The sequence below is a fragment of the Dama dama genome, chromosome 23 (genome assembly GCF_033118175.1).
Source record: "Dama dama isolate Ldn47 chromosome 23, ASM3311817v1, whole genome shotgun sequence".
NCBI lineage: Eukaryota > Metazoa > Chordata > Mammalia > Artiodactyla > Cervidae > Dama > Dama dama.
Window position 1 is genome coordinate 75,021,715 of NC_083703.1, and position 27,348 is coordinate 75,049,062.

The following is a 27,348-nucleotide window of genomic DNA, read 5'->3' on the forward strand; positions in this document are numbered from 1 at the left end:
TGCCTCTGCCCTAACTGCCTGCCTCAGCTCTCTCCCCACCACCGCCCCTCAGAAAACACAGACCTTGCAGTGTGATCTTTCTAAAAGACAGCCGGGTTATTTCAAGATCTTGATTAAAGACCCTCAATTGCTTTTTGAAAAAGAAAACCAAGGTCCTCTCTGCTACCTCACCAGCTGGTCATGGGCTTCCCTGGTGGCTCAGATGGTAAATAATCCGCCTGCAATGCGGAAGACCTGGGTTTGATCCCTGGGTCAGGAAGATCCGCTGGAGGAGGGCATGGCAACCCACTCCAGTGTTCTTGCCTGGAGAATCCCGTGGACAGAGGAGCCTGGAAAGCTACAGCCTGTGGGGTCGCAGAGAGTTGGACACGACTGAGCGACTAAGCACAGCTCACCAGCCGATCACAAATCCTTGCTCCACCCCTTACAGGACCACTCACTGCTCCTGGGCATCCCCCTTCCCCACGCAGGAATTCCTCTTCTGATTGGACTGCTCGCATATTCCCAGCCTCACCTAGAGCCTCCTACACCCCTCCTTCACGGCAGGACTGCCGGGTCCTCCCCTGGAACCCACAGGCCGGGCATCCCTCCCACGGCCCCACACAACTCGGGGTTATGACTGGTGTCAGTTGAATGAACTGCTCTTTCTGTGTCTGTTTTAACACAGTCCTTCTGGATACACTTTTTTTGGAGTTGTGGGACAAAACAGTTGGCAACAAACAGCCAGCCAGTATTAGCTGGCTAAGGACCTCTCTGGAGGCTCTGCAGTTCCCTGTGGGCCAGCCTCCTCGAGACAACCCTGCTTACAGGATCACAAAACACAGCTTTCCAACTGAGGAAGGGTTAAGTACCTACCAGTAAGTTTCCTGAGTGCCCACCTTGCTCCATAGTCATTTCACTAATAATAGTACAACTACAAAAATCGTAGGGGCTTCCCTGGTGGCTTGGTAGTAAAGAATCCACCTGCCAATGCAGGAGACACAGGTTCGGTCCCTGATCTGGGAGGACCCCACGTGCTGCGGAACAGCTATCGGGCCTGTGCTCTAGACCCAGGGAGCCACAACCACTGAGCTCACGTGCTGCAGCTACTGAAGCCCAAACACCCTAGAGCCGGTGTCCACGCCTAGGGAAGCCACTGCAAGGACGCACCTGCACACCGCAGCTAGAGAGAAGCCCCCGCTCGCCACAAGCCCCCGCCGCAAAGACCCAACACAGCCAAAAATAAATAAATAACTTTTTAAAAAACAATAATCGTTGCAGTTAACTGTAACAAAACAGTAACAGTAACAAAATACAGCTTGTCTGGGAACTTACATTGAGGATTATAGACCGAAGGTGCTTCTGTGCAAATGCGTTGGCCATGTCCTGTTGAGAAGAAGAGGCAAACATGAGCCGGTGGCAGGCTTGCAGTTGTGACAACAATCCAAAGGAAGGGATGTCACAGCTCTTAGGCTATTTCCCTTGATTTTTTTCTTCTTTTCAAATGAAAAGTGGGCACATGGGGTAAAAATTCACAGACCTTCAACTATGTATTTTATACTCTGAAAAATTCCTACACATTTTCTTTTCAGAGTACAAATGAAGGCAAACAGGGCTTCCCTTCTCAATGGCACAATCAACTGAGTCATCTTCAGAGAGGGACAAAGACTGCTTTAGGACGAGACGTTACAAGGACGCTGGGCGACGGACAATGAGCACGGGGCACAGAGCGGCGTGATGGTTCCCAGGCCACATGCATGGTCCCCGGCTGGAACCACTGCCAAGGCTGCAAGGGGCTCTGGTGAAATGCTGACTCCAAACCAGGGAAAGGCCTTGGCCCCAGCATCCCCCCCAGCCCCCAGCACCACGCCAGCAGGAGCTCAGGAGGGATGCTCTGAAACAGTAAGTGGTCCATGACTCACTTCTGGCTGGTTTTAGAGAACAATCTGTTGTGTGCTTTGGGGTAATTTTTCACAACAGGGTCACCTTTTTTATTATGTTGGGTTCAGATTTTGACAGTAACTATTTAGCACACTCAGGAAATACAGTGTCTTAAGTGAATCTTCCAGGGAATGAAGCCTTAAGGGTCCTCTCAGAACCATTACTTTGACCATTCTTGTGCTAATCTTCTCAAAATATATACACTTCTTTATTTCTGAAGAGACTATAACGATTCTAATTTAATCACTACCAAGGATTTGGTTGCATCAGTAAAACCCACATCAGTTATTATTCTGTGTTGTGACACTGTTAAGGGGCTTCTGAAATGTGAAGCTATTTTCCCCTAAACAAAATGCATCTAGATTACTATGCTTTTAATTTTTTGGACAACTTTTCATAATTCTTCTGTCTCCTCCTTCCAGTGTCAGCCATCACTTCTTATAATGTTAATTCGTATGACTGCACTTTCTAAGCTGCCTTCATTTAATTCCACAGATAATCATCTTTCTTAGCTGGAAGGCCTCTCTCGCTTCTAGATTTCTGGCCACACTCTGGATGGCTGACGCTGCCAGGAACATTAAGTTTCACTTTGTGTCCCCCGAGCACACACTGGCTGGCAGAGGAAGAAGGTGGACTAGAAACTTCTTCAGTAGCTATGGGAGCCTGGTTATGGAGCTTAAACCTTGCTGTTGACAACTCACAGAGTGGGTAACTGCCAGTGGTCTGCTAGTGGAGCATAAAGGCCTTCAACCAAAGACTTCTCTGCGGTGCTGGCAGGGGAAGGTGGGAGAAAGCACTCACTCTTTCATATCCTTGTAGAGCTGACCTCTCTGAGCTCCCTCTAACCAAGAAACAACCATCTAAACTCCCTCTGTGAACTGTCTAAAGCTTCTCCAATTCCTATAGTCTAGTAAGCATCCAGAAGGGCACACATCTCCCTTTACTACTGCTGCAGCAAGCAGGAAGGCGATGCAGCCGGCATCATCTAGATGAAAGTCACAAGATATTTCTGAATCCGATCCTCTCCAGCTGAACCACAGACTGGGCCACGTTCCCCGGGGCAGGCAGCCCCTAATCCTTGCGGTGACTCTGATCCTCGGTGCTTCCCTCGGTGTCCTGACAAACGAGATTTACAGCACACAACCTCTTCCTGTGTCTTGGAGTTCCCTGAACAGCCTGCTCAGATCAGGAGATTTTCGCCTGGCTTTGACCTCCCCACCTGGAAGAAAGCGGGCCCCTTTCCACACGGCAGTGCTACTTACAGTGACAGGCAGGTCTAGAGGATTAAGGTGCTTGTCCTGCCGGCAGAAAGCAAAAAGCACAGAGAGAAGCAGATGGAAGAATGAGCTTTCGGCTTACATTCACAACAGGACTAGGGAGGAAGAGATGAACAGAGCAAGCCATCCAAGAAAGACAAGGACAGACAGAACCACAGATGCTCCAGGTCCTCCCACCAGAACCTTCCAAGAACTCGGTACATGATCCCACGGGAATTACAACTTACTGAGCCCAGGGTGTTGACCGAGAATTACACAGCCTTTCTTATGTACCTCTCTTGGGCTTTGACCAGAGAAATCTAGAACGGTAGTGTTGGAAGGGCACTTACAGATCCTTTAACCTGGCCCTTGCATTTTACAGAAAGAGAAGTGGAGACCCAGAAGGGTCAGAGCACTTGCCTTGCAGTGGTGAGAAAAACTCGGCCTTGGGCTCTGGCCTCTGAGGCCAGTGTTGGCTCCACTGCTCTGCTCATCCCTAGTTTCCTCCTTGGGAGAGCAGGGCTCTGCCGTTTTCTCATGACATCCTTATGAATGAATGGGGCAGATGCTGCTCCCCTGTTATAGGTAAGGAAACTGGGGCTCAGAGAAGTAGAGCAATTTGCATCATGTCACATAGCTAACTAATAGGGAAAAGTTTAGAACCTGGATGAGAGGATCTTTATACATGAAACTTCGAGCCACGTGTCTCCGCTGTTGCTTCCTTCAGCAAGGATGGCATCTGTTTCTGTCTCCTAGGACCCGGCAGGGCTGCCTGGACAGTCTCCTCTCCCTGCTTCTTAATCCTCTGACCCAGGGGTAGCCACACCAAGGCCAAATGAGATGTCAAGGTCTTATGCAAAGACAGTCACCACACCCACCTGTCTGAGGCTGCCTTTGGCTATAGCGGGAAGGCTGAAGAGCTGCCAGGTAGACCATAAGGCCCACCAAAGAAAACAATACTTATTCGGCCTTGAGGGGAAAAAGTCTGCAGGTCCCTGCCCTGACCTAGGACCCGGCTGGTCTCCCCCACTTGGCCTTCCCAGGGTATTCCTCATTAGCAAAGCCACTGTGATAGGCTCTTGCTACAGAGGGACAGGACGAAGGACTCTCCCAAGAGTCCCTGACTGGCTGGGTGAGGTCTTCTTTAGGAAAAGCCCAGATGAAAAGCTTGAAAAGGCTGCCACAGACCTGTCGCTTGTCCTCAGGGGCCTTCAGAAAAAGTGCATTAATCAGTGCAATGGCGTAGGTCTGAATCTCCTGGTTGGAGCTGTGTAAACGGAGAGAGAAGGCAGAGGGAGATTAGAAGATTGACCAGCAAGAGATGGTTTACAGTAATCACTGGCAGACTGTCATATAATAATCAGAGGCCAAGGATCAAAAGCCTTAAAACAGGGCTGAGCCCCTGACCCAGCAATTCAACTAGGAGGAATTTATCCAAAGACAGCCATCAAAGAACTGTGTGCAAGCTACTGGCAAAGTGTTTTATCAAAGTACTACTAAAAAGAAGAACAGGAAATAACCAAATGTCCACAGAAGCAACTCTGTCCATGTATATTAAAATCCTAAGCAGTCACTGTTTTAGCACAAAGGTTCTTCATTTGGGGTTAGGGATGGGCTTAGTGTATCTATACACCCTAGAAACGGGATAGCCATTATTCCATTTATCCGGTTGACTATGTGACAGTTCTTCCATGGAGGTGAGAGTTCATAACCATTACTGGATTTTCAAAGGCATCTGGAATGCAAAAAAAATTAAGAACTACCCTTTTAGAAGGTTCTTTGACATGGGAAATGTTCAAGAGCTATTACTCTGTTTAAAAAAAAAAAAAGTCAAGGCACACAAATTATGTATACTAAGATTCCAACTTTTTCACAAGTATGCATAGAAGGAAAAAAAAAAAAAGACCAGTGAGACAGTCAATTTAATGTTAGAGACGTCCCCGACAGTCCAGTGGTTGAGACTCTGCACCGCCAATGCAGGGGGCTAGGGTCTGATCCCTGGTCAGGGAACTAAGCTCTCACATGCCTCAGGGGTGGGTGGCAAAAAAAAAAAAACAAAAAACAATGTTAACAGTGGTTATGTCCAGAGGTGGGATAATGGGCAAATGATTTCCTTATTGTGCTTCTCTGTTTTTTCGAAGTCTTCTTCAACTGTGAACATATTTTATTTTAAACAGACGGTAGCTACCACTTTCCTCTGGAACCTCACACTCCCAGCAACTGATGAGAACTCTCCACCTGCTGTGTCACAACTGCATTCTGGGGCTCTTTCCAGAGGGGCTGCGGGGCTCCCAGGTCGGGCGGGGGCATCTTGGAAGTCTGATTGAGGGCACTAGGGGTCCCTCAGTCCAGCAGCAGTGGACATGACTTCTGGGGACAGCAATGGGTTGAAAATATTCGCAGACTGACCCCTAACAAACGCCTAGCTCCTCTTGCCTCCCTAAGGACGTGACTGGGTCATTCCAATTCAGAAACAAAGAAACAGAGGTAACTCTGAGGTCAGGAAATCAGAACTCTCCATCTGGGGTTGATCATGTCCCCTCACTTCAATCAACCTTTGTGGCTTTCGGGGCATGAAAACAGGCTGAAGAATCCCCCAGAGAAGCGACAAGGAGGAAGGAGTCAGAGCTGCAGATTTCCTGGTGCTTTTCTTCACTTGGGCTCGTGGGAAGGTTTGGGCTGAGAGCACAGCTGAGTGAAGAAAAGGCTGCTAAAAACAACCGAGTCTGGGAATTCTGGCTTCCCTGGGAACCGGCAGGATATTCAGTCAACCACCCACATGCTGGAAGGGGGCAGGAGGTAGGAAGGTGTCAGCAGTATCACCATCCTTGCTTTTGGAAAAGTCCAGGCCCCTTAAATTGCGTGGAACGGCTGAAAGGGAAGAAAAAAGAATGGGGAAGGGAAAACAGGCTCCAAAGGGTTCATCTGTCTTTAGCTTCTGTTTACTATCTATTAAATATCTTAGGATGGGATAAACTTCTTAAAAAAACAAAGACCAACAACAAAAAAACCCTCTCCTGAATGAAGACGTATCTCGTGTGGGTCCCTGCACTAGATCTTTTCTCTCCTTTGATCCTCACAAGCCTGAGAGGTGGGAAGGATTAACCCCAGGGTAGAGGCGTGGAAACTGAAGCCAGAAGAGAGGAGGCAGCTTGTGAGGGCTGAGACCTCGTCTGCAGCAGTCTGAATTAGAACTCATGCTCTGCAAGATACTTCCTGCTACCCTCAACTGCATGCTGCTAGTTCAGCAAGGGTTCATTCAACAAATACTAACAGAGCTTCTACTTAAAATAAGGGATACAAAACTGGTCCCAGTTCCCAACTCAATGTTTAAAATGGGAGACAAATAATAAAAAATATAGTATTTCATATGACTGTCATAGGTACAAACAGGGACTATTGGGCTCATAGAGGAGAAAGCGTCTAATTCTGTCTGGCACCATGGTGATACACGGATGGATTGGGAACAGTTTCATGCTATCCTAAGAGGTGAAGAGAGTTACAGAGGGTTTCAGGCGGGAGCGTGACACGACCAGGTCTGATTATGGGAGGAGTTCCGGCAGTGAGTGGTAGGGAAGAGGTGATGAGTCACAAGCAGACCGGCATCTGGGAATACAGCTGTGGCAGGAGCAGGGCGGAGGGCAGGGGAGGCCGGGCCGGGCGGGGTCGCACTTACACCTGCAGGTGCGAGATGAGCTGCCCCACGGTGATCTCCTCCGCGACCTTCTGGTACAGGCTCTGGCTGTTCAAGACCATGCTCTCCAGGATGGCTAGGGACCTCTGCAGGATGGACACGTCCACCATGGGCTGGCTCACGTACCCCGCGATCTAGAGCCAGAGAGGGCGAGGCGGTCAGGAAACCCGCGAGGGCTGAAGGCTTAGGTTTCGGGTGCCCGCCCCCCGCCCAGGACTCTCCCCGGCTTAGGTGTGCTGCCCGCTTTCTGGACAGTTGCCCCCAGGCGACAGTGGTGTCTGCTGTGTTGGCCAGGGTGCCAGGGAGTCCCTGGGCATGGATAATGCATAACTCAATTTCAAATGACAGTATCCACTCAACTGTGTTTCCTTAAACCAAAGGGCTTAATCCCTTGTTTTTAAAAACAAGGGTTTGGGCCTGGAAGTGCTGAGGGTGAGGAGCAGAGGCTCTTCCTGTTGCTGGGACCTTGTATGCTTGCCACGTGCGGTTCCCCTGACGTACACTTGTCCCTGTACACGCAGACTCAGGGACACGGAAAGGACCTGAGTCTCGTAATCTAGTCTCTGTTCAGTCCCCATGAGAATATCCTTGACACACGGTCATTGCTCTTGTGCCTAAGTGTCTCCAGCATCAGGAAGTTTTCAATGTCCCAAGCCAATGAGAGGTGCAATCTAGATCAGCTGAGATAGCACTTATTGGTTTTCAGTTCAGTTTTTGGAGGTGACACTGCCTCTTCTTCTAGAGGAAGGACAAAACTAGAAGTCTCTCCTCTCCACACTGAGTTCATCTGACAAATAGGCTCGCCTGCAGATTCGTAAACAGAAGGCACACTAGTAAATGTAAGAGAATATAAGGCAAATGAAATGAACATTTTTTTTTTTTTTAAATCCCAAGAGGAGGGCGGGCTCAGGAAGCAGTCAAGAGACTTAGGGATGGGGCTGGCGGGCTGGCTGGCGCTACCGCAGGTCTCATGGACAATCCAGTCCCACTTTGGCCACACTGGGTTCTGGGAGCCCAGTCCCACCTTCTCAGCGCGGGCCCTGTGAGTATAACAAAGTCTCGGTACATCTTCCAGGAGCCACAGGAAGGCCAGAGCCTGAGGATGAAAGACCTGGCCTTGGGGCTAGAAGGCCGAGCCTCCCCGGAGCAGCTCTGTTGCCTGCATCTCCCCTTGAGGCTAGAGAACACCTGGTGACGAACGGAGGAGAGACGGAAGTTTGGAAGCCTCACCTGCTTAATAAAGGTGATTGAAACCATGTCCCAGGAGACAATGCCATGGTCCATGAGCTCTAAGAAGGCAGTCAGGGTGAATGCCAGCATCTCACTGTAGCTGAGACATGTGCAAAACACACACAAAACGATACGAAGATTCAGCACCAGGGAACACAGGCGAGAAGGGAGCTACAGCAGGCATGGGTTTGAGCGGAAGCACCATGCGAGAAATCCGCGGCCCGGCGCCTGGCTGACGCCTATGCCAGGCGGGGAGCGGATTCCTCCCCAGATCTCTAGTATCACAGAGGGGAAGGCGGCTGGGCGACCAGGCTTCCTCATCTCAGGGAAACAGTCCCTCAGCCATCTCCCGTCCACCAAATCCCCCTCAAACCACAACACCTGGTGGGGGTGCCCAAGGGAGCTTGCATCCCAGGTCCACCTTTAGGCCAGGAGGCAGCAGAACGCAGGAGAAAGAGGGTGAACTTTGGCCCATGGTTTCAGCTCCTGTCCAACCACCTACTAGCTGTGCAAATCTTATCTTTTCAGACTTCTATTTCTCTCTCTGCAAAATGGAGTTCCTCTCGCAGTGTTAACCTGACGGGGTTGCGGTGAGGACAGGATGATGAGGCATGAGAAACCTGACCAGAGTGCTGACGGACAGGAAGGATTGAAATGGTTTCTGCCCCTTCTCTGCTCTGTACACACTGTATCCGTTACACACCCGTGCGTGCGTGTGCGGGCTCAGTCCCCTCAGTCGTGTCCGACTCTGCGACACCACGGACTGTGGCGCGCCGGTGCTCTATGATTTACAGACCGTGTTTCCACTTACAAAGCACGTTCTGACCCATCTCACCCACGATCCTTCTCAGGACAGGGCAGCCAGCTGGGTATCACCTCCATTTAAAGAGGAGGGAACCACGGCCAGACTAACCCTGCACTCCTGCGAGACTGGGAACCCCCGGGTCAGTGCTGACAGCAGCCACAGGCTTCAGCATTTCTGTGCAGCCGGTGAATCCACGGCTTAAAACAAATACCCAAGATGAGTAGCTCAGTTTGGCTAAGAAACTTCAGCAGCTGATCCATTAGCTGAGAGAAGATTTCTGACTCCCTTTCTGCTGGCTTAGGTTCCATGGGCTTAGAAGACAAACTAAACATGTTTATTCACTGCTAATATCAACAGGGCACTTTCCCGCCACGTTCCCCTTGGCACTCGAGTAGCACAAAGACATTTCCGGTGCATCACAAAGTTCTGGATGCCCCGTCTAACCCCACCCACTGTGAAAACGGGTGACAGGGAGACAGTGAAGGGGTGAGGGAGAGCTATTAGAGCGGAGGGCCACACATGTCTGTGTATCAGGAGCTTATGTATGAGGGGCAGGGGAGGTGACTGGAGAGGGAGGGAGGTGGGATGTGGTTAAGAATAGACAGACAGTATCTATTCTAGTTGATAACGGACAGCCCGCTCACTAACCTCTATCACGTCACATCGACTTTTCAGAAATGATTGCAGCTGCGAGCTGACCTCTCTCTTTCCAACATCCTCAGCTCTGAGTTTTACTTCTCACTTAGCACAGAGCTGCTTTGCCCCGTCTCTGAATTTGTGAGAGCCCAACTAGACTAGGAGAGTTAGGGCCACAACAAGTTATACCCCTCTGTGTGGACCTCAGTGCTTGGCACGCTGCTCCGTATGCAGATGGAGCTCAGTAAGTGCATCTGACTCAATGGAAAAGAGGCTGGGATGCCCTGAGGAGTGTCGTAGATCTCTGAGAGCCCCCTATCGAGACCTTGGAAACACTCACTGGGATAAGAGCTTGGTTCCGCTTTCCACGAGCCGCGTCAGCACAACGATGCCGTCCATGTTGATGAACTCGGTGGCGAAGGTCACGTCGGCAGAGAGCTTGGCCAGCTCCTTCATGGCGTCCAGCCGGGTCTCCATGCTGGAGGACTGGGTCCTCTCCATCAGCTGGCGTGCGGCCCGGGACTACGGGACCAAGGAGAAGATACAGGACATCTGCTCCCCGTGGTGGGTCGCTGCTCTGGGAATAGCTCACAGGGGCCCCTGTGGACTCTCAAGCCCGAGGCAGAAAGTGCTTTTCACACTGCTTAATATTTGCTAAATAAATGTTTACTGGATCCATCAGGGAATCACCAGTAGGTCAAGACAGATCTGTAGCCAAGTGTATCCTTTCTATATCACTCTGGTCTATGTATTAAAAAGAGTCCCACAGAGGGAATATAAGAGATCTGAGGGATGACAATCCACTACCTACGGCAAGTCACAAAGAGACAGACTAATGCTGTTGTTAAGTTGCTAAGTCGTGTCCAACTCTGCGACCCCATGAACTGCAGCACGCCAGGCTTCCTTGTCCTCTACTGTCTCTTGGAATTTACTCAAATTCATGTCCGTTGAGCCAGTGATGCTATCAAACCATCTCACCCTCTGCCCTCCCCTTCTCCTTTTGCCTTCAGTCTTTCCCAGCATCAGGGTTTTTTCCAATGAATCAACAGATAATGGTTCAATCAATATTGGAAAGTTTTCCTTTTTTAAAACTGACTTCCAGTTGATTTAGAACGTTGTGTTAGTTTCTAGTGTACACTGAAGTGTTACATGTTTTCTACACATACGTTCTTTTTCGTATTCTTTTCCATCATGGTTTATTATAGGATACTGAATCTAGTTCCCCGTGCTATGCAGTAGGACCTTGTTAACCTATTTTATATATGGTAGCTTGTGCCTGCTAATCCCAACTCCTGATTTACCCCCCCACCCCCCTTCCCCATACCCGTAAGAGTTCTCTATTAACTAAAGCCATCAGACAGTGGAAGAGGTTGTCTCTTGAAGTACTGGGCTTGGTCACTGGAAGCAATCAAGGAAAATCTGGATGACATCGGTCAAAAGTGCTATGGGAGGGATTCCTGCATTGGGTGGAGAATTCAATCTGATGACCTCTAAGGTCTCTTTTTCAATCTGAAATTGGTAAGCCCAATACATATATATATTTTTACTTTCTCTCAAAAGTCCATACTGTTGTTCCTCAAAGTGCTAGCCCTGGAGGAACTTTAAGAATACCAAGCAGCAGCTGATTTCGAGAGAGCTTTTAGAAAAGGATGGCAGGAGCCAGAGCCACCCCCGAGCAGGTGACCCTTCCCCTCTTGGAGCTCCTGCCCGCTTCCTGCAAACGCGGCTGCGACCCCTCCTCTCGTGTCCACGGGTCCTTCCTGTTGCTGATCTTCTTAACCTTACAGCCAGAGCCTCACATCTTACTGCTTCATCACTCTATTTTTTGTGTGTTAATTTCATGGTCTCGGTTGGAATGGAAGAGTCTGGAGAGCAAACCCGCTCCTGGGGTCTTCATTTTTCTTTACAGTGCTAAATCAAGTGACGGGAGCCCCCGTTCTCCACTGTCAAGGAGTCAGGCTGCCCACGTCTGGCCCTTCCAACCGCACATGTCTCGAGGACACGGAAATCCTCCACTACCACCTCCATGGAGAACATAAGGGCTGGAGAAAGGGCCACAGGACAGAATGATTCCAAGAGCATTGGCCTGCATCACACTTAGAACCTTCCAACTCCAAATGTTCACTTTCCTCCTGAGACGGCATTTCTTGGCGGCCACCTCCCGCAGCACCCTGCCCCAGGGAGTGTCACCTGCTCTGCACAGGGGCCCAGAAAACACTTGGGCACTTCTGTGAAGGAAACAGCTCCCAGGCTGTCACATTAAACTGGCAGAGCATCTGGGGGCAGAGATGGGGTCCTTAGGACAAGGACAGCTGAGGAGAGAGGGAAGCGGGAGGTGGAGGTGCCGCTAACACTGGCCCCGAGGCTCCCGGACCTGGGTCTGAGAGGCAGCTCTGACCTGTCCTGAGTGTCCACAACCGGCGACTTGTTGAACCCAAGTCTCAGTTTCCTGGTCTGAAAAATGGGGCTATCGAGAGTACTCATCTCATGATACCATATGTGAAAGGATTCAGCTAAACCCAGGCACTCAGCAAAAAGCAGCTGCTGGTATGATGCGGACGGAGCAGTTTCTCACGTTACCAGGGAACAGCGGCCGGCAATGCCCTCCATTACGTGTCCGTAACAGGACACATGAGAAGCTGCAACAGAAGCTGCAGATGTGCCGAGGCCACCCCCGTGTCACTGGTCCCGCTCCGGCCGAGCAGTCAGGGAGAGCCCCTCACTGGGTGATGGGCCCCTCCTGTCCCGTGGGCACCAAGGTCCCGCCTGCCCCATCACTCACCCCCTCTTTCCCGCACTGGCAACCTCCGTCTCTTCCATCTGAAAACATTCTCAAAGACACAGAAAAACCGCCAGAGAAGGGAACAACCCTAACGGGTCGGAGGAGGCGGGGAGCTAGGCAGAGGAGATAAGAGTTGGAGGGAGACCTTTTGCTGGCTCTCTGTCAAACCTTTTAGATTTTAAAATACACAAATGTTTCACCTCTTTTTAAGAAAGTGTATCTTTTCAACTCTGTATCCCGGAGCTGGTACCTTCTGTATCTACTTCCTCTTAAACCCAGCTTCCTGATAACGCGGTGAATTCAAGGTCCTCACCTTGGAAAGTCGACACACTGCCACCTGGCTGCCAGCGGCCGCGAGCCGGTCTCCCAGATCATCAGACGGCTCTTCTGTCCTCAGTTTCCTTTCTCTCAGCTCACCGCGGACCACGCCGCCCTCCATCCTGACGCTGCCCCTGCCCTCGGCTCCTAAGCCACTTCAAGCTCCTGCTTCCTTCCCACCTTCTGGATGCCTCCTCAGCTACCTGGCAGCGCTGCCCTGGCAGAAATCAGGGGGCCAGCATGGACTGTCTCGCTCCTTCCAGCTTCTTCACCAAGCTCACCTCCACTTTTCCCCGCCCACCCTTTCATCTCCACGGCCACTGCCTTCATGGGCTGTTAACACTGCTCACCGGCTTCTTGAAGATGCCTTCCACCATCTTCCATACTGTCACTAAAGTCATCTTTCAAAATACAAATCTAAATACAATATTGCTTCCCGCTTAAAATCTTTCAGTGTCCTCCACATCCCCTTCTGGATAAAGTCCAACCTGCAAGAAGGCCACCGAGGAACCTTTCGCTGGCTTCTGACTGATCGCTACAGGCCCTCGGCCACCCAGCACTCCCGACCCCCCTAAACAAAGCATGTCTCTCTGCCTGGAGTACATTTCCCTTTCCTCTTTCTTCAGCTGATTCCTGCTTTCCCTTCAACACTGGAGTCACGTGTCCCCTCCTCTGGAAGGGCTTCCCGGGACTCCTCGGGCTGAGTCCAGTGCGCCCTTTTCTGAGTTCCCACGGCTCCCTGAGCGACGTTCTCTCCAGACCCCGGAGGGAGGCCTTATACTGTATCTGTTTACTCCCCACCAGGCTGTGAGAGCGTAGACGGGCATTTTTCACCTCCAGGTCTTCCTTTCTAGAAGAGTCTGGCCCACGGCAGGGACTCACGTACGCTTGACAGATAAAAGAATTCCTAAGGAAAGCAGAATACCTACCGGGGAGACAGCCAGCTGTAAGATCGTCCCGTTCTTAATGTCGCTGCGAGTCTGGGCGGCAAAGAGAAACAAAGAGCGGCTAAGATAAAATATAAAACTGGGCAAGCAAGCTGAGTCAGCAGGAACTTTCTGTCATTTTTAAAGGAGTTGTAACTGACACTCTTTAGTCAGGCCCTCTCCTCCTGCTTGTTTCTTGGCCATGAATTTCTAAGATGCTTTTTGAGCACCTCTCAGGAAGCAGAAGCCACATTCTCCAGCCACCACAGGAGAGTGAGGGCTGACGTGCTCTGACCTGCCCAGGCAGCAGCTCTCGCCCCAGGAGGTGGAAGATCCCGAGGGCCATCGGCACCACCGCCTCAGGCGGCTCACTTGAGAGCCAGTCCCCGTACTAACCTGTTCGGTGATGTAGAGCTGGGGGCCATCTGCGTAACGGAGGGTGTAATACTCCGGGTTTGGCAATGACCACCTATGTAAGAGAAAAACAGTACAGCCTCTTTGGCCATACATACCTCGGGACCTGTCTAGAAGCTGCAAATAAAGAACTTTCAGTAGAGTTGCTGAAGGGATTGGGTGGTCGCTGTGATGTATGGGGGGCGGGGGGCAGGGGGGAGGCATGCGGAGTGGGTGGAAACAAAGCTTTAGGTTGAGATATTCAACAGTCACCTCCTTTGCCTTCTGCAGAGATTAGCACCACAAAGGTGGCACATATAATTCAGCGCGGGTCTCAGACCCCACGAGGACCTCAGGTGGGGCATTCCTACAGACTGACAGCAGATCTTGGGGACATCCCCACCAGCGATCCTTCCATCATGGGACGATGATCCATAAAAGCCCCGGACTGGGGATCTGCCTAACTGCAGGTCCTCGGGCAGAATTCCTTTCAGGGTCTGGGAGTGCTCCTCTGTCTAAAATAGGGGGCAATTTCAACTTACCCATCACAAACTTCCTTGATAATGGATGCCAGGGGCCGTTTCTGAAAGAGAGGGGGGTGGTGGGGATGAAGGGAGAGATCCTTCACCAGCTGCCACATCCTACTACTGCCAGGGTCCTGATGAGAGGGTCTGCCAGGCAGGGTCAGCTTGGTGCCTGAACACAGACTTCTTCTCTGAGAGCTTTTCTCGAAGAGGAAGCCTCTTGCCAGCCATGGTGACCAGCCTTTCAGAACAGGGGACAGGCCTTGACTGACTCCTACTTCTGATGCCAGTGGTCTGCCAGTGGTCCCTACCCTGAAAGATGCCTCCTGCCCCACACTCCCTGACTCCTCACTTCCAGAGCTTACCTGGTCAATTTCGAGGAGCTGCGCATTAGCACCTGGCCATTCGATAGCCACTTTGACGATGTCTGATGGTGGTGGCATTGTTCCCAACGGGGCCTGCCTCTCCAAGACAGACACACAGACACAGCTGCCTAGGGAGAAAGAATAGGAAAGAACGACTTTGCCTTCGTTTTCACTTTTGTTACATATTTTGAAAAATCAGAAGGTAGTGTCCAAAGAAACATATAGAACTACTTGCTTTGCGCTTTCTGAGATCAACCACAACCTTTCCTTGGGCTTGTCTCTTTAGATCAGATTTGCTAGTAGAAAAGGGACAAACCTATCTATCTACTGCAGACAAGCCAGCGACAAGATCTGCAATGTGACGCTTCAGCTGGAGGCCAGGAGGGCCCCGTGGTAAATGAGCATATTGACTGCGAAGCCCTGTCCTGGGACCTTGAGAGGGAGAAACATATGCCCGAAGACCAATAAGAACAGACACAGGCTGCTCCTGGCTGGGTGGTTAAAGGAGCCCCGCCAGCTCTGCGGTCAGCCCAGATCTCAGAGTCAGCAGGGCCCGGCCACAGCTCTCTTGCTTCCTCCCTGCTTATTGCTGCCACTCCTTCCCCCTCAAGCCTCCCCCGTGTGGGATGACACAGGGTTCAGAAAAATGGGGAAGAGAAGCAGGACAGGAAATGCCATTTTCATCCCAATTGCCCAGGGCAAGGGCCACCAAAACAGAAGTGGAGGGAGGTGAGGACACCTCCACAAAGGCCCCACTATCAGACAAGGCTTCGGAAGTACTTCTGACCCCACTCCCCCACTGCCCTACAACATAAAGGAAAGTAAATCATTTTGAACAAGTCTGGAAAATGGGCCCATGTGACCAGTCTCCTAGGCAACTGAGAGCTTAGTGGCATTCCAGGCAGCAGCTAAAGCATTCTCTCTCCAAGGTCTGAGGAGGGAAGTCACCGGAGGGAAGTCACCCCACTGATGGATGATTTCAATGTGTGTTTACACTCCATGCCCGCAGCTTCAGGAGAGGCCTCGCTCTTCATCAAAAAGACCTTTTTCCTGTATCCTCCTGGTTTAACCACTCGCCCGCAATTTCTGCTTCCGAATGGATACTGCCTGCCTCTCCTGGAACATGCAGCATAGCTGTTGCTAAGCTGGTATTCATGGATGCCATCACTTTTTCAACCCAAGCACAGATGTCAGTTCTCACAGTACTTGTAAGTGCAAACCTCTTTGGTGACGGGGTACAAGTCCCTTGGACTTCCCAGGTGACGCTAATGGTAAAGAACCCACCTACCAATGTAGGAGATTTAAAGAGACGTGAGTTCAAGCCCTGGTTCAGGAAGATGCCCTGGAGGAGGGCATGGCAACTCACTCCAGCATTCCTGCCTGGAGAATCCCCTGGACAAAGGAGCCTGGCGGGCTACAGTTCATGGAGTCACAAAGAGTCAGACACGACTGAAGCGACTTGGCATGTACAAGTCCCTTACCCTACCAACCCACAGGTCTCAGACAGAAGGAAGCTTTCCTGACCATTTCCTGACCAGGGTGGGCTGCTTCAGAAGTCGACTGTCAAAAATACTAGCACTTGGACTTTCCTGGTGGCCCAGGGGTTAAGAAACCGCCTGCCGATGCAGGGGACACATGTTTGATCCCTGGCCCAGGCAGGTCCCACATGCCACGGGCAACCAAGCCCGAGAGCTGCAAGTATTGAAGCCCACAAGAGAAGCTGCAAGTATTGAACCCCAGAACCCATGCTCCACCACAAGAGAAGCCCGGGCTCTACGACAAGAGTAGCCTCTGCTCACCACGACTAGAGAAAGCCAGCGAACAAAGACCCAGCACAGCCAAAACACACACACACACACACACACACACACACACACACACACACACACACACGGTATATTTATATTACCAGCACTGTCAGAGCGCCGCAGCGCAGAAGAGATGGTTTTCGACGTGCTATCACTTACTTCATTGAGTTCTGTCAGCAGCCTTATGAAGTAGGCAGAACAGGATTATTTGAAGACATCTCCATTTGAAGGTGACAAAACTGAAGCTCAGTGGGTTAAGCTACGCGAGTTCACCAAGCATAAAAGCAGTGAAGGGGACAGACAAGGAGCTGACTTTGGCCAGCGCGCCCCCTGCGCCCCCACCCCTCTACCCTCACTGAGCTGGCCTGAATTTCTGCTCGCTGCAACTGAATCAAGCCTAGAGGTGAAGTGGGCTGGCCTCATGGCCCTGAGAGCTTTCACAGCTTCTGCAGCTCCAGGCAGAACCTCTCACGTGTGATTTCTATGTGCCTAGACACACAACAAATCTCTAAAAAGAGACAGGCCCAAGTCCTGGTGGAGATGCTCTGCTCAGGTGACAGAGCAAAGCAGGCATGGTACCATGAATCTCTGGATCCCCAGGACACCCTTATTCTTTTCTAAGGGTATCCTTGTCATATCATTTTAATCTAGATACGAATTACATATAATAAAATGCAGAGCTTATGTATATGTGTATACATATGTAAATAAATATGTATATATATACATACATACACACAAAACAGAAACACACACACGCACCTTCCTGTAACCACCCACCTAAAACAAGACACCAAACATTTCACACACCCTAAATTTCCCTCCTACCGCTTTCTGGTCAGCCCCTCACCCACCAGCCCTCCTAGAGGCAACTTCTTTCTGACTTCTATCACCATGGATTTGTCCTGCTGGCTTTTGTATTAATATAATACTTCATACATATGGAAATGCATAACATGGCCTCTAAGATCATTTGCTATTTAGTTTCTTCTTTTTCTTTTTTTTAAAAATTTTTGGCCAGAGTGAGGCATATGGGATCTTAGTTCCCGGACCAGGGATCGAACCCACGTCGCCTTCAGTGGAAGCACAGAGTCTTAACCACTGGACCTCCAGGGAAGCCCCTGGTTTCTTCTTTTTAAAATCAGCAGGCCGTGTAGGTGCAAGAGGAAGAGCGCTGGGCTGGGATGCCTGTCCCTGCTGAAGAAAGCACCTGGGTTCAGAGCCAGAGGCCTCGGGACCTCGTCACAGCTCCGTCACTGAGTGTCTGGGAGATAAGCGCGTGTCCCTTCACCCAAGTCTCAGTTTTCTTCTCACCTGTGAGGCGAGACTGTGGAGCTAAAGCACGTGTAATGTGCCTTTTAAGTCTAAGATTCTAAACTAGAACTTAAAATTCCAAATGAAGACTGCCCATTTCAAAGTTCTCTGCATAAGAAGCTTTACCCTTACTTCAGTGGTACTGCTAAGAAACAAATCATATATTTTGGAACTCCTAAACAAAGCTAATGTTCATTATTGTATTTTACAGTTACACTTCACTTTGACCCCATATGGCATTTCCTAGGCTGATTATCTCTTTATTAAAGTCAGTCCTGAGTGATTCTTGTCTGTTCCAAAAATTCACATCCATGTGAAAGCACGGGGATTTGAACCACCGGGACTATTCCAGAGACACTGTAAGCCCCTGTTCTCTGCGATTCTGCCCTTTCCCCAAATGCCCAGGCAGCCCATGTGTGTTGGCACTCTCTCCACCCACACCACGGCCTATGGGACCAAGGTGAACACCCACCCTCCGCAGACTAATCCAATCCGCTCTCTTGAGCTTAAAAGACACAAGCCAAGGGAGATGGATGTTGATGGGCTCTGGAGCAGAAGGCCACAGTCAGCTTCAGAGTGGGGACCACGGCAGGCCAAAGATGCGAAGATGCAAAAATCATGAGCCTTACAGAGGAAGGAGATGAACAGACAGCAGCCTAACACGCACAGGATGACGGCACAGAGCAGGCCCGTAAGGAACACTGGCCTCAACACTGAAGAGCAAAACCCGCTTCGACAAGTCTAGTCTGTTTACAACAGTTCAGTTACGTGGTGGCTTCGTGGCACTCATCTCGTGTGTAACAGTAACATGCAGACAGCCTCTTATACTTCATCACACACGTCTGTGGCGTTACTACTGCTGATGCTCACCTAAACCCTGAACACCATCCCCAGCAGACAGATGAGGCAAAGTTCACATGCGATAACAAACGGGTCTTCCACATGCCTCCTTCCCGTCTCTTCCCCGCAAAAAAAAAACAAAGACACCACATCAGACCAGATCTCAAGACCGGCTCTTAGGGGGACCTTCCCTGGTGGTCCAGTGGTTAGGAGTTCACCTTCCAATGTAGGGGATGTGGGTTCGATCCCTGGTCGGGCAACTAAGTTCTCGAGCCACAGTGGAGACCCAGAGCAGCCAAAAAAAAAGAAAGAAGACCGGGCCTTGGGACTTCACAGCTGGTTCTCCTCTGTCGCAGCCCTGCGTGATGTCACTCCATTTTACGGACAAGAAATAGAGGCAGAAAAATTAAGCTCCGTGCTCAGCGTCACGCAGCTAGTAAGCAGCACCACCAGGATCTGACCCCAGCCACATGAAAGCAGGGGGCACTGTACCCACAGCAGGTCCTCCGGGGAGGATGTCGGCGAGCTGGACTTGAAACAAGCACGCCAAGGCTACACCAACAAGAGCTCACCATGGTGACAGAAAACAGAGTCCACTGTCTAAAGAAGGTGACCTCCACTCTCCTGCATGAGGCTCGGCCCTTTAGGGTCCAGCTGGACCTTCCTGGACTACTTGTTACTTCCACGAGGCAGGGCACATTCCTCCTCCTCCATGTCTTTACACATTTCCTTCCTTCCTTGGACTGTCAGGAGAGCTCGTATGCAAGCTTCAGAGCCCTGCTCAAATGTCATTTCATCTCTGCACCAGTCTTGGCGAAGCGAAATAGGACGGGACCCCATGCTCTCATGGCCTTCTGTCCACAGCTCTGTGAAGGCTCCCAGGTTACCCCATTACAGCTTTATATTCAGACAGCTCTCTTCTCCACTCTCTCCTCCTGGGGTCAGGTCCAACCCTGCAGCTTCATCACCAAGCACAGCGCTGTGAGCATCCATATCTGCTCAAATCCAGCAGCTCCGACTTCCTCAACTCCTATAAGCCAGGGCTGGCGCCACACGGAAGGGGGCGGGCACCGGGAGCTCTGGCTGTGTGTTCCCTCCATGACCCAGCACCTTCCAACTCCACAGCATTTCCAGTGTCTTCACATCTAACATCAGGATGTGTCTCACTGGAGAATCAGATTTAGCACTTCTGACTCCAGTTAAAAGATGGAGGGAAAACATCCTTCTGCTTTCCTCCCTTGGAAATATTAGGAGACAGGAGACTAGAAGAGTAATATTCTCCAGGTGACAGCCCCAAGGGCAGAGGAGCCTGGAGGGCTACAGTCCGAGGGGTCACAGAGTCAGACTCGACTTAGTGACTCAACAACAATAAGAAACAGCCCGAGGATAAAGGATGTCCTTGTGGGGAACCCTTTCAGTGCTCCTTTGCTTACTCTTTTCATTTTCACTTTAGAAAGGAAGCGAAAATTAGGTCGAAGCAATTCAATAACATTGCAAAATTCTCAGGGTTATAAATAGCGTCTTGCTCTTCCCGCTCAGCAGTCCCATAGAGTTCAACAGCAAACAGCCAGGATGAGGGAGCTTTGGGTCCACATCCAGGACCAGAGGGCAAAGAAGTCATCAGCCTCTTTGAATTAAATGACTCTCCACCCCACCCCACCCCACCCCACCCCCTTTCAAGTACTACAGACACAAAGATGACTGGGAAAACTCTAAATGCCACCAAACTAGAGAGATGCACAGCGATGTGGGGAAGATGATTCTACTCTAAGGCTTGAGAATGAAAGCCCAGGTTTTCCAAGGCGAAGCCGGGGAAAACAAGAGGAAAACAGGACCTTCTGGGTCTCCAGTGAGCCCTCTTTAAGTGGCTTCTGGAAGGTGTGCTTATAAAATCAGCAGAGTTACAAAAGGCCCCACGGAGCTCCACCAATTAACCACGCCTGCGTGGGGGTGGGGGTGGGGGTGCGGGGTGAGGACCACTCCTGGGAGCGGGATGCCGAGAGCCTAGCAGAACGGAAGTGAAAGCCGATCCCTGGCCATTAGTAAGGAATTCAGATTGAAGAAGGAAGGCCAGAAGGTTCCAGCTCTCCACCCTCCCCCTCATTCCTTTAAGGATCAGGGCTGACTGTGCTTTTTGTTCCATTCTTTTGCTTTTGATTCAGTGGGGGAGGCACGTGGGAGGTTGGTTTCTGTTTCCTGTGACAGAACCCACCACACCAGAAAGAGGACCAGAGGTCACACCCTCTTTCTAATCAAGAGCACAATCTTCACAGAGGCTTCGTCCTCGGACAGCTTCTCAAGTGAGAAGTGACTCAACTTCCCTCGGGTCAGACCCCTGAGTGAAGGCGAGACTCGGGGGTACGGGGAGGGTAAGCTGGGTTTGCAGACTCGGATTCTGCCAATTACTGCTAGAAACGCCTAGAAGGACCATCGCATCAATGGCAGCTGAGGTTTCTCCTCAGTTTTTCGCCGGACACCAAACTCACCCAAACGCTTAGTTAAAAGCCACTGACTTAGAGCCACAAGCGCGGTGAGGAAGGGTGAGGGAAGCCGGTAACTGTCTGGGTTTCTTCTCACGTAACACCTGCTCTAAGAACCACCCAGGTCTCTGGCTTAGAAAACTTCTGCAGGGCCCCATGCTTACAGAATCGAGCTTAGACTCCTCAGCAGGGCACCCGGCTCCTTCCAGTCCCACCATGGATACTCCCAATGTCCCGGCGGACCACCCTGTTCCCCCGACTGCCAACGCTTCCAAGTCGTACTTCAGTCTCAGCTGTTACTGCTTCCCTCTGGTCTGGCTGCCAAACTTCTCGTCGCACTTCGGGGCCCAACAGTCCCTCTTCTGTGTGGCCTTCCTGGTGCTCTGACCTCAGGTAAAGTGAACTGTGCTCTCGTTTGCACTTGCATCTTTTACACACGGTCACAATCCAGCTGATTCACAACTGCAGCCTTTTCTCTTGCTCTTCAGACTGTGACCTGCCCTCCAGCACCACCAACATTGCTGGGGAGCCCGGGATAACGCAGAATCACCCACTCCAGCCCTGACCCACTGAACCAGAAGCTGCTTTCAAACAAGATCCGCAGCTGGTTGGCACACACGTGACAGCCTGAGAAGCCAGACTCGAGCCCGGTGGTTCTCCGCTCTGGTTATGCCTCATCCAGGCCCACCCCGGGTGGCCGCAACACCTACCTCCCCACCCCCAGCAGGGGATGGTGATGGGCGGCCAGGGCCGGGAGCCATAGCTCCAGGCTGCCAGCTGAGGGCAGGGACTCATCAAGTTCGCATCTACTCCCCTGCCCACCTTTCCCTAAAGCTGGCGGCACAGGGGCTGGCACACAGCTGTGCCCACGGGATTCCACGCCAAAAATACCCGTGAGGATGCCCCTGGACCTGACTGCCTTTAAAAGAGAAACAAAAACTCTATAAAGACAGAGGACTAGCTGTTGCCTGCTGCTGCTGCTAAGTCACTTCAGTCGTGTCCGACTCCATGTGACCCCATAGACGGCAGCCCACCAGGCTCCCCCGTCCCTGGGATTCTCCAGGCAAGAACACTGGAGTGGGTTGCCATTTCCTTCTCCAATGTGTGAAAGTGAAAAGTGAAAGTGAAGCTGCTCAGTCGTGTCCGACACTTAGCGACCCCATGGACCGCAGCCTACCAGGCTCCTCTATCCATGGGATTTTCCAGGCAAGAGTACTGGAGTGGGGTGCCACTGCCTTCTCTGAGCTGTTGCCTAGAACTATGCAAATCCCTATAGTCATCGAGGTGGATGTAGAAGGGGTCAGTGCTTCCAGATCACTTGCCTCAGTTTCCGGAAATGAAACAGACACTGAAGCGGAAAAGAAGGATGAATCAGAAGTCCTGCCGGCCTTCATGGGGCTGTAGTGGCTGCAGCGGGGAGGCAGAGCCTGTGTAGGGAGCGGGTGTGCTGCGCTGAGAAGCCCTGGGGGATGACTGAAATCCCGGGCTGCGGGCCCAACTCCTTCAATCCTGACCCCAACAACACAGCATTGCTCTCGCTGGCAAGCTGGGCCAAGCCTCTTGTTTTATGAATACGGGAACTGAGGTCCAGAGAAGCTGGCAAGGCCCCACCACCAGTCAGGGACAAGAGAGGGCCTCGCCCCTCGCTTCTGGGTCAGTCCTCCCCCTTAGCACCGGAGGCCTGGCCGACAGCTCTGCCACGAGCCCGAGCCTCTGGGCCTTCAGTCCTGATCGACACGAAGAGACTGGACTAGATGTAAGTGAGGTCCCTTCTAAGCTTGACCTTCTAGCATGGCAGAGTAACTTACTGAGGTTAGGAGCGCGCGTTCTGGGGTGGGACAGACTTGGACTTGGATCCCAGCTCTAAGAATTTCTTTATCTGTAAAATAGGGATTTGAATCAACTGACCCTACCCTATAAGGTTGTTGTGAACACGGGGGTGGGATAATACATGTAAATCATTTAAGCGTGGTAGCTGACCCACAGTAAGAGGAATTCCAACAGTGTGAACTTGACAAAGTTGCAAAAACACAGTAACTGTGTTTCCCTGGCATGACAAAGCCCTACCTGCCGGGCTTTAACGTACTGATGACAGAATGAAAGAATATACGTTAAGGCAATCAGGGAGGGAAAATATAAAAATAATGATAATAAATATAGTAATCAGACAATAAATATCGTTAACGATTGTATAATATAGTATAATGCTTATATGACATATATTATAATACTTAACATTCCTTTCCTAGCAGAAGAACCTTGGAGAGCTTCAGAGTTCCAGAGCAGTGGCCAATACAATGCCTAGCACAGAGCAGGTGCTCAATAAACCTTTTCTACTGGCTCAGTTAAAACTAGCGTGTCTAATGGGTTCACAAATTTTGGCTGCTTAAGCCAGGCAGCATCTACATGGGAACTGTAGGAAACTGCAAAGTAACCCCCGCAAGCCCAGAGGATTTCAAACCCAGCACTTGAGACACATTATGCAGCCGCGGCAGCCTCTGCACGCCACTGCTGCTGGTCCTCCACTACACTGCACAGCATCCAGCTGCTCATCTAATCATTCCGTGAGCTGGCCTTGTCTTTCCGCGTACCCAGCTGGCATCCTGAAGATGACGGCTGTGACCACACTCCCCAGTCTCCCCAGATGCTGGTCTCACGGTGATGGGGACCTCACTCAGCGAGCAGCTGTTGAACTGAACAGCGGGACAGTTAATTGGCACCTTGTATGAGATGCTATGGGCTGGGTACATTTTTCAACCCAAGGGCCAGGCTGAGTTGGTGTAAGCGCTGAGCTGCGGTGACTGGACCCAGAAGCACTGGTTTTGCAGATTTTTCCCTCAACTGCATCAAACCTGCTTGTTCCTGAGCCACCTACATAGGTGGTACTGATGCACCCAGACACACTGACTCTGCATGGACAAGGCAGAATAAGCATAGACCCACAGGTGCCATTTTTTGGGGGAAGTTTAGCCCCCACTTCTGGCACCCCTAAACTCCCCTGGCACTTCCTGGAAGTGGCATAGGGTACAGAAGGACCAAACTCCAGATGAAGAGATTGGGGTCCTGGGCCCCATCTTGCTTCCTCCGCTCACAAACTTTAGGATGATTGCTGGCAGGCAACATAACTTCTAGGAGCTTCATTATGTTTATTAGTGAAATGCACGTAACAATAATTACCTCAAATGGTTTAAGGCGATTAAATGCCGCAGGTATATAAAGCTTCTAGCACTACACACCCCTATGAGTGGCTATTGAGCAGCTCATAGGTGGTTATCACAAGCTGAGATGGGCCCTAGGTGTAAAACACACATCAGATTTCAAATGCTTATTGTTCTTGTTTAGTCTCTAAGTTATGTTCAATTCTTTTGCAACTCCATAGACTATAGCCCATCAGGCTCCTCTGTCCATGGGATTTGCCAGGAAGAATACTGGAGTGGTTGCCATTTCCTTCTCCAGGGATCCTCCTGACCCAAGGATCGAACCCATGACTCCTGCATTAGCTGGTGGATTCTTCACTAGTGACCCTCCAGGGAAGCCCTTCACAGGCTTAATAACACACAAAAATGTTAATACCTCACTAGTAATGTTTTTCTATTGATTATATGTCAAAAGAATATTATTTGAGAATCTACTAGGTTCAGTAAAATGACAAGAAGTAATTTCACTCCCCCCCCGCCTTTTTTTTTTTGGCTGCTCCGGGACTTAGATACAGCAGGCAGGATCTAATTCCCTGATCAGGGATCCAACCCAGGCCCCCCCTACACTGGGAGTGCAGAACCTCAGCCACTGAATCACCACGGAAGTCATTTGCTTTTTTAGTGTGGCTATTAAAATTTTTTTAACCACAAATATTGCATTATATTTCCATGGGACAGCAATGCTTGAGCACAGAGCCTGGCACAGTTTGTGGAGGACATTAGAGACAGGACTCACACCCTGTACCTCTGGCCCAAGCCAAGTCCTCCGTTCATTTGTTTAATACATATTCACAGTGCCTGGCTCTGGGCAAGATGCAGGGAATACAAGGAGCAAGGGCGGACCCTTTCTTTTCCCTTGTGGATCTTATTACCTGGGGAGGTTGGGATAGACCGACAGGAATATGTTCATAAATATATGTCAAACAGCTGCTGTTCAAGTGGTGTGAAGGAGAAGTACCGAGGGTGATGAAAGTGGGGAATTCACTTGCTGGGTGAGTCGGGGACCAGGGATGCCTCTAGAGGAACTGATACTTGTGTGGAGATTTGAAAGATAAAGAGGACTTGACTGGAAGAAGGCGGGAGGGGAAGGTACTTCCTGGGGAGTAGGAAAGAAGGTTCAGGGTGCAGATCCTGATCTGGCCCAGGGCTCGGTATGTAGAAGGAACAAGAAAAGGCCAGTGTGACCAGAGTATTGAGCAAGAAGGGTTAGTAGACTAAGACTAGGGAGGAAAGGTAGGTGGCATCCCATCTCCAGAGGTTGGGTGAGGATCTGAGGGTGGTCCTGCAAAGAGGTGGAAGCCGGCCAGTTACAAAGTAAGCCAGCGAAGGGACCTGGACAGAATTTTGAGAAGATCCCTCGGGCCATGGTGCGAGGCCCACTGGAGAGAGGCCCCAGCGCCTGTGTGGGCAGATGGGTTAGAACACTGCATCAGTCCAGGTAAGAGGCGAGAGAGGTCTGCACTGAGGGGGAAGCGGCAGAATGCAAGTAAATAAACGGTCTGGGGGACTACAGGGCCAGCCCGGTAGCCAAAGCGGGGTGATGAGCAGAGTCTGTGCAGTACAGGGTGGCGATGTCAAGGGAGGCTCCCCAGGCTTCCGATGGGTGCCACCCAGCCCCACACACTCCCGGGTTCCGATCGAGTCCTCAGCCAGCCGTTCCCCCTCCAGTCACCCCCTCCCTGCCCCCAGCATCTCGTCTCGCCCCCGGGTTCCATCCTCCCACCCTCCTCCTTCCCGACCTGGCGTCCCCTACCCGTCCTAGTCGCCGCTCCTCAAGGCCTGGTCCGCCCTCTTCCCCACCAGCCGGCCCTTCCGGCTTGGGGACCCGGTGCCCTCAGGTCCCGGCGGGCCCACCTGGGGCCTGCTGACCCCTTTGGGGCTCGTCGAGCCAGCACCCGGCGGCCCAGGCCCGCCCTCTCCAGCCCCCAGGCTCCTGGGATGAAGCAGGCCGCAGCCCTCCGCCCGCTCCCCGGCCCGGCCCCTCTGCCCTCCGCCCCTCCGGCCAGTCCCCGCTCCGCTGCCCCGCGCACCCGGGCCCCAGGAGCGCCCCACACTCACCAGGGCGCCGACCAAGGCCCAGCTCCCGCGCAGAGGTCCCCCAGTCGCCGCTCCGCGAGCCTCCCGCCTGCCCGGCCCTCTCGGGACCCCGCCCCGCGCACGCCGACCCGGGCTCCTATTGCTCCGTTTCGCCGTCACGCTGAACTCTCTTTCTTCAACTGGGCGGACTGCCTGTCACTCAAAACAGGGCGGGCCCAAGCGGGGCGGGGCAGAGGGAGCCGCCGATCCCCGCCCGGCTGCCGGAGGCCTCTTAAAGGCGCAGGCTGCCTCGCCCGCCTCGGGCTATGGATTTGGGAGAAATGGGATTCCCACCCCTCCTCCGGCCCCCCGCAAATGCAAGAGGCAGCCTTTCCTCCCCACATTCCCCTGCTCCCCGAAACTTTTCTTTTGGCACAGCCTGGGTCCCTGATGATAAATCAGAGGTTTTGAGGGCTCAGATGTCCTCTAATGGCACTCGGCCGGGTGCCCAACAGGCATGGAACGCACTCAGCAGTGGGATAACTGTGGTTTGGAGAACTGTGTGGGAGGTGACAGTCGTGTCAGAGGCTGTGAGCAGCCGCGGCTGCTCACCACCGCGCTGGAGCTAATTATACCCGCACCCAGGGCTGACCGTGGGCGCGGAGCAGAGGCAGAGGGGTACAGCTCAGCCGTACTGCTGGCAGGGACCCGTGGGAGGTGGTATTTGTCACTGCACCTGCAGATCGGAGCCGGGCCCTGCGCCAGGGCCTCACTCGTGCGGCCTCCCTTTTACACGCACTGCAACTCCGATGTAGGTATTAAATGGATCCCCTGACCGCGCAGC

The 27,348-nt window shown here is 51.7% G+C and overlaps 1 protein-coding gene across 1 annotated transcript in view; it reads right to left on the bottom strand.

Moving 5' to 3' along the window:
- ELMO2 (engulfment and cell motility 2) overlaps positions 1 to 26,638 on the bottom strand; it is a 38,802-nt gene extending 12,164 nt beyond the window's left edge. The window contains exons 1-10 of the mRNA XM_061127406.1: positions 26,547 to 26,638; positions 14,850 to 14,977; positions 14,503 to 14,543; positions 13,964 to 14,036; positions 13,571 to 13,621; positions 9,882 to 10,063; positions 8,101 to 8,200; positions 6,853 to 7,004; positions 4,365 to 4,443; positions 1,315 to 1,365 (exon numbers count right to left, since the gene is read on the bottom strand). Of these exons, the coding sequence (XP_060983389.1) occupies positions 1,315 to 1,365; positions 4,365 to 4,443; positions 6,853 to 7,004; positions 8,101 to 8,200; positions 9,882 to 10,063; positions 13,571 to 13,621; positions 13,964 to 14,036; positions 14,503 to 14,543; positions 14,850 to 14,927 (807 nt within the window). The 5' untranslated portion in view covers positions 14,928 to 14,977; positions 26,547 to 26,638. The remainder of the gene's footprint in view (positions 1 to 1,314; positions 1,366 to 4,364; positions 4,444 to 6,852; positions 7,005 to 8,100; positions 8,201 to 9,881; positions 10,064 to 13,570; positions 13,622 to 13,963; positions 14,037 to 14,502; positions 14,544 to 14,849; positions 14,978 to 26,546) is intronic.
- Positions 26,639 to 27,348: the final 710 nt, after the last annotated feature.